The 7,091-nt window shown below is 52.1% G+C and overlaps 1 protein-coding gene across 1 annotated transcript; it reads left to right on the forward strand.

The window, feature by feature from the left end:
- The first annotated feature begins 703 nt into the window (after nt 1-703).
- Nucleotides 704-4,700, forward strand: PINLYP (phospholipase A2 inhibitor and LY6/PLAUR domain containing). The gene is given in 6 exon segments (XM_008570960.1): nt 704-732; nt 1,079-1,218; nt 2,185-2,301; nt 3,816-3,968; nt 4,192-4,335; nt 4,518-4,700. Coding segments are annotated over 6 exon segments (738 nt in total). The 3' UTR covers nt 4,673-4,700.
- Nucleotides 4,701-7,091: the final 2,391 nt, after the last annotated feature.

Genomic DNA, 7,091 nt, shown 5'->3' on the forward strand with positions numbered 1-7,091 from the left:
CGTTGACACTGCGCAAGCTCAGTCGTGCCTCTCCAGAGACAGGCGCTGAGTTACCTAGCAACAAACTTTTCCTCTGGCCCCGCCTCTCTCTGACCCCACCACTCTTTAGCCCCTTCTCCTGGTTACTAACGTCACCCGCTTTCGGGCGCCTAGCAACAAGAGCGGCCTTCGGGATTGGTGCTTAGAAGAAATTTGCCATTCTCATTGGACAACGCAGTCACGGCCTAAACTGAAGCCTAGAAAACAGGACAGCAAATCTAAGTGGGTTTTCACATAGAATCTGGAGCCTACCGCAACACGATCCCCTGCACCGGCTCCTGCGACTACACTCTTCCCCTCCCCCCCGCCACACGCGCACGAAAAAAATGTGAAATCTGTCTCAGCCTTACGCCTGAGGCCAAGAGAGAGTGGATCAAGGTACTAAATAAAACAAAGCATGTGCGCAAACCATACACACACGCACACACAGCCTAGAGTGCTTACACAAATGCCTCGGTTTGTCATTATGTGACCTGTGGGCATCTGCCTCCTACTACGCCCGCCTCTGGTCGCTAACAGGCACCCCTCTGTTTGGTACCCTCGAGACCCAGACGTACAGCCTTGGGCGGGTCGGAGCTGGAGACAGTGCAAATACAGAAGAAGAAATGTGAGCCAAGCAAACGAAGGAGCTGGGAAGGGAGACAAGACACTCGGTCCCCGCAGGATGAGCCTGGACATGCCGGGCTCTCCCAGGTAGGGCCCCACCCACTCTGGGCGCCTTCTTGGGAAGAGAGAGGAGAGGTGATCCCAATCCTTGAAGCCTCTCTACGCCCACAGGGAAGCAGGTGCCCCGACTCCGACCTCTGAGAAAAAAAAAGGGGGGGGGGCGGTGGGAAGGTGAGAAAACAGGGAAGTGACATTTGGGGTCCTGATGGAAGAGGGGGCTGGAAGCCCAGACACCTGAGGTCCCCGTGGAGGAGGGGACTGGCACAAGATACCCAGATCCCTTTGGATTCTGGTTCCACCTCCCCAAGCCAGGGCTGAAGGTTCTGACCTCAGCTGTTTCTCACCCTCAGCTGTTTCTCACCGCAGGGTGAAGGTGGGACCAGACCCGCCCATCCTAGCCTTCCTATAAGGGCTGGGAACTCACGACTGCGGGTTCACACACCATGAGGCCCTCCACAAGACCAGGGACCTTTCTGCTGGCCTTCGTGCTGCTCTGCACCCTCCTGAGTCTCGGTAAGTGACAAGGGACCTGGACTCCTTCCTGGGATCTCAGGAAAGAGAGGACTGTGAGAGAGCATTCAGCAAGGTCCTTAAGGGAAAAAGGGGAGGAATCCTCATGAAGGAGGCAGAGGGTAAAGAAAAAGCCGGGCCCTAAGGGAAGACAAGCTCATGTGATTGGATCCTTGAGAGAGGGGGCTTTGGTGAGCTCTGAATGACAGGGTCCCAAATTAAGACATCTGAATTCTAGGAAGTCATGAGAGTATGACTAGAAAAGGGAAATCTTAAAAAATAATAAATAAATAAATAAATGAATAAATAAATAGAGGGAAAGATTCCTTTCTCCCTGGATTCAAAACAGTTCAGGTCCCAGCCCCCTCCTCCCTTAGACACAAGAATCCAGGCAAGCCTCACTTTTCCAAGGGCACAGGTGTCTGGGCCCCTCGTTACCTCCTCTCTCATAACCAAGGAGTCCATCCCTCAGCTACTCTGGTCGTAACTCTCCCTCTTTGACCTGGGATGCACCCCAGCCTCAGGTACCCCTGCCTGAGCTCCTATTGTCTACAAGACCTATGTGGTACCTGCAAGGAGGACAGTCCCACATCCAAAATCCAGCTGGATCTGAAGTTTCAAAAAAGTCCATGGAAATCTTCGCCAGGACCCCTCCCCGCCCCTGAGCTTTCTCAGAGGACCCTGGCGTCCAAAGTCCCCAGCCTTGTAATTAGATAAACAGGCTTCGTGGTGGAGTCGCTTCCCGCCCCTGGAAGCAGCTTTAATGTCATCACTGCGGCTTCTTTGTCACACTATGGACAGTTCCCTGGACAGTGGTCAATGCTCCGCCCATGAAAAATCAGAGAGAGCCGGTCCCTCCTCCCTCAAGACCTAAAACTCCGTCTCCCCTGCCCCATCTCCCTCTGGACTCGAAGTAATGGTCCGAAGACCACGCCATCCCTGACTGCAGCCCCGCCCTCTACACTGCAGGGTGCCCGCTAATCTGTGAGGTGTGTAAGGACTCCGGGCCCACGTGCAGCGGAAAAATGAAGATTTGCGAGGCCAGCAAGGACGCATGCGTGGTCCTCGTGGGGGAGTCCAGCTCAAGTAGGAGGGCGTGGCCTCAGGCCTTGGGGGCGGGGTCTACCCCAGGGTAGAAGATACCACCGCGCGAAGGGGATTCAACACGCTTCTCAAGTGGGGCGGAGCGTGGGAAGAAAATCCGAGGAGGGCAGGAAAAAGGGAAAGACTATCCCGAAACGGAGGGAAGAGACTTGAATGATGTGATAGAAACCATTGTCGTCGGGGATTCTGAAAATGAGACTGTCTAAAAGAGGAAGACGGGGAGGAGCGGGGTGAGATAGACATTCTTAGGCAGGAGCGGGAGAGGAACGGACGAGGGGGAACAGAGAAGTAGTGAGAGAGAAAGAATCCAACAGGCAGGAGGTAGAGTGGGGGTGGGGAGAGGTTAGAGAAGGACGAGGCTGGGCTGGGGTGGGGGGGTGTGATCAGGAAAGAGATAACCCCGAAGTGAGGAGCAAATCACCGTGAAGAGGAGTAGCGATGGGACGGGGGAGGCCGATGAGGAAAACGGAAGGGAGAGGAGGGGCATGACTTCCATGACAGAGACCGTCCCAGACCTGAGGAAGGATGGGAGAAAGGGAGCAATGGACGAGACCCCTCGGGGCGGGATGTTCATGCACAGACGAAATTAGTCCTAGGAGGGGAGATCATGAGGCTGCTGAGGGAATGAGGGCTGTGACAGATGACAGGCAACTGTGAGTGCGGGGAGAAACCCACCCAACAGGAAGGGGTGTGAAGGGAAGAGGGGAACAGAAGATTGAGACGCCATCCTACCCACCCAGCAAGCGTTGGCGGGTGAGGGAAGGACCTTAGAGGCATGAAGAGACCTCCCCAGGTATACAGGAGGGAAACGGACCCTGGCGGAGGGGGAAGAGGAAGCTGGGGAAAAACCACCCCTCGGCGAGGTGAAGAGGGGAAACCTTTGAATTGGGTTGGAAGAGACCACCACATAGTGGGGAGGGGGAAGGCCGTAGAGACTGAAAGAGACCACCTCAGGGAAGACCTGGGGATAGCCAAGAGGGACAGCAAGAAACCATCATGGGAGGTCTGCGGGGTGCCCATGGAAGAATCTGAGAGTGGGATATAAGTGTAGCGGGGGCAGCATCCTGGGATGTGTTGAAAGAGACCACGGGGCGGGGGTTGGGGGAGCAAAGTCGTGAAGCCTGGAAGATACCACTTCACACAGGCATAGGGATGCCATGGGAGGCCTGAGAAAGACCACTAAGGGCGATGGCCATGAGTCGGGGAGGAGTGGAAGGGCCCACGTCAGGCAGGCACTCGGGGTTGGCAATAGGGAGCTGCAAGCGACTACCAAAGGTCGACTAGAGGCTATGGCAAGGGGTAGGGAGGGCTACCTAATAAACCACTCCAGACCCTCCAACAGGTAGTTTAGGGGGTATGGTTTTAGGAGGTAGGTAAAGACCACCCCAGGAAGTCGCAGGGGGGTTAGAGTTAGGAGACCAAGAGGCAGCGGCTGAGGCCAGGGTGTGGTTGGCCAGCCTCGCTTGGGCCCTTCCCTGTTGTCCCCCATCTCGCAGAGGGCCACCAGTCGGTGAACACCTACAAGGCCTGTATGAAGTTCAGCGATTGCTACTCGGGTTTTGTATCCACTACCATGAGCCCCAACGACTACATGGTATCCAACGCGCACTGCTGTCAGAGCGACGGCTGCAACCGTGGCTCCGTGCCCCGTAAGTGCCAGCTCTGGCTGCCCCAAGAGCCTGTGGTGTGTGCTCTGGCTTGCTACTGACCCGCACTGTAACATCGACCAAGCACCTTGCTCGCTCTCAGCCTGTTTCCTTACCTGTAAAATGCAACGTCCATTAGCAACCCTGGTATTCCCTATGGTTGTTGGAAGGTTGGGGAAAGGGCTTAAATGTCCCTATTCGCCTTACACTTCAACCTCATTCTCAGCTCCTCAGAACAATCGTACTGAGAATGGCCTGATGTGCCCTGCCTGCATCGCACCTTTCCAGGAGACATGCCCAGGGACCCAGGCAGCCCGCTGTGTTGGCCAGGAAACCCATTGCATCTACTTCGCTGGCAATGTGCAGGCTGGTGAGGGATGTCTGGATCTCTGGAGGAGAGGATGGGCCCCAGAATCAGAGGCCCAAACTTTTCGATTCCAGGGAAGGAGGGGGCTCCATAGAACTTGGTGGACGAGGTGGTGGTCAGAACTTCCGGGTCATGAGGAAGACAGGGTTGGGATCCCTGACTCTAGTCTGAAATCCTTCTCCCAGGTATTTTCAGCACCAAATTTGCCACTCGGGGCTGTGCTACAGAGAGTGCCTGCTACACCAAGGCTGGGGCTGAGGTGCCCTCAGCCTCCTATCTCTACTTCCTCCGCCGAGCAGACTGTCTTCCAGCATCCCAGCCCCCTGGTAGGGCTGAATGAATAACTGAGGAATATGTGGCTTCATGTCTTCATTTGTCCTCAGCTCCCCACGTGCCTATAAATTAAACAAGTAAACAGAGCAAGCCTGAGTCCTTGTGATGTAATACATCCTGGAGAGGTGGGCTGAAGAGAGCAGGCGTCTCAATCCTCTTTCTGAACCCTCTCTTTTTAATGAAAAAAGGGAAAGCCCTGCCTTTTATTTTTATTTATTTATTTTTTTAGAGATGACTAGTAAGGGGATCTTAACCCTTGACTTGGGGTTGTCAGCACCACACTCTCCCAAGTGAGCCACAGGCTGGCCCAGCCCTGCCTTTTAATAAGGGATTGTTCCTTGCCAGGTACGTGTGCTAAATGTTTTCCATGCTGTACCTCACTTCATGATCACAACTCTATGAAGTTGATATTATCACCACTGTATGGATGAACAAACTGAGACACAGATTGTGGGTGTCATTTGCCTTGGGCCAAAGAGAGAAGGTCAGAGCTCAGATTTGAACCCAGGTCTGTCAGACTCCAGAGTCCACGACTACCTCTCCTGATTAACCTCTCCCTCTTTCTGCAGAGAGGGAGCTGTTTTTGTTTTGTTTGTTTGGCAGATGGCTGGTATGAGGATCCAACGGATGTTTGCCTCAGTTTTCATGTCTGCAAAATAAGGATACTAATTACAACCTCGTAGGGTTGTTATGAGTCAAATGAAACAAAACTAAAAAAGCACTTAGTGCAGTGCCTAGCACCTTTAAGACAATGTTGGTTCTAGAAACAATATGTCTGAGTAAATAGTAATCATCATAATAGCTGCCACTTACTGCATGGCCCATTAGTTGGGAGATGCTAAACATTGGCATCAGTTGGCATAGACTAGATTACACTACAGTAACAAACAAGTCCCTCAGTGGTTTAAAACAACAAAGTTGTATTAGCCAACTAATGCTGCAATAATGCTGTGTAATGAACCATCCCAAAACTGAGACTTACCGCAACATTCTTACTTCTATGGGTTTGTAGGTTGCCTGGGATGGCTTTGCATCTAGCTGTGCATATGCTTGTTTGACTCCAGTGGGAGGAGGATTCAAGTCTCCACCATGGGTTTCCACAGTCTTCTGGGATCAGTGGCTCCCTGGTGAATGTTCTCATGGTAGATCACAAGAGCACAAAAGCCAAGTGCATTTAAGGCCCTTGCTGAGGCTAGGTCTGCCAACATTCCATTGAGTAAGTAAATCATACGGCCAAATCCAACATCAATGGGGCAGGGAAGTATATTCCCCATCTGGTGGGAGGGAGATGACTGGATATTTGCTGAATGAGTGCCCATTCACAAAACAATATTTCCTTCACCTACATGTTTAGCACCATCTACAGGGTGTCTGCTTATCATAGTCAAAGAGTAGCCACTAATTTGAACGTGGCTAATTTCTATGCCACAAGAAAAGAGCCCAGGAAAGTCTCACATGGGTGATTAAACGCTGCCCCCAGAAGTAGCTTAATACTTACAAATCATTGGATGGAGCTAGCCACATGGCCCTGCCCAAGTACATGGGGGCAAGGAAGTGCAATACTGCCCAGTGATCAGAAGGCAGAGAATTGGACATGTTTCATAAGTGGCACAAATGAGCATCACGGCCTCTGTCCTTTTTTTCAGGAAATGAATCTGAGGCTCAGAGAAGGGATGTCACATTGGAGGTCACAAAACCAAAAAATGGCAGAGCTTAAGACTTTAATCACTGGGTCATGTTGAGGGGGAGAAGAGACCATATCACGGAGAAAGGGAACAAGTCTATATAAGTTATCTTTTGCTACATAACAACCACTCCAAAATTTAGTGGTTTAGAACAACCACCTTTTATTTAGCTCATGATTTGATGGGTCAACAATTTGGTCTGGGATCAGTGGGGTGGTTCTTCTGCTGGTCTCAGTTGGGTTTAGCAGCCAGACAGCCAGGCAGCTCTGTTTCAGAGGGTTGGCTGGCTGTGGTTGAGGGGTCAAGGATGACTGGGCCACATGTCTATCACCTAGCAGGTTAACTCAGTGGTGGCAGGGGTCCCAAGGGCAACAAAAGAGTAAGTCCCAATGCACGAGCACTTTTGAGCTTTTGCTTGCATCATGTTTGCTGTTGTCCCAGTGGCCAAAGCAAATCACATGGCCAAGTCTAGAATTACAATGAGAGGGGACAATCCAAGGCCATGGCTACTGACAGGCTGAACAGATTAGGGGCATTAATGAGTCAAGCTGGTTCCAGAACTAAGGTGCTTTACTATCACTAACCCCAAAGGTCTAAACAGTCACTAAATCCACTTGCCCCCCTCCCAGGGTGGCCAAACTGAGATAAAATGTCTTGATCTGAGCCCAAGGATTCCTTACTGGACAGATTCCTCACCATCCGTTCTCTCCTAGGACCTAAGAGTCCCCCCCCCCCCCCCCC

This window comes from Galeopterus variegatus, unplaced genomic scaffold (genome assembly GCF_000696425.1).
Source record: "Galeopterus variegatus unplaced genomic scaffold, G_variegatus-3.0.2 Scaffold647, whole genome shotgun sequence".
NCBI classification, from domain to species: domain Eukaryota; kingdom Metazoa; phylum Chordata; class Mammalia; order Dermoptera; family Cynocephalidae; genus Galeopterus; species Galeopterus variegatus.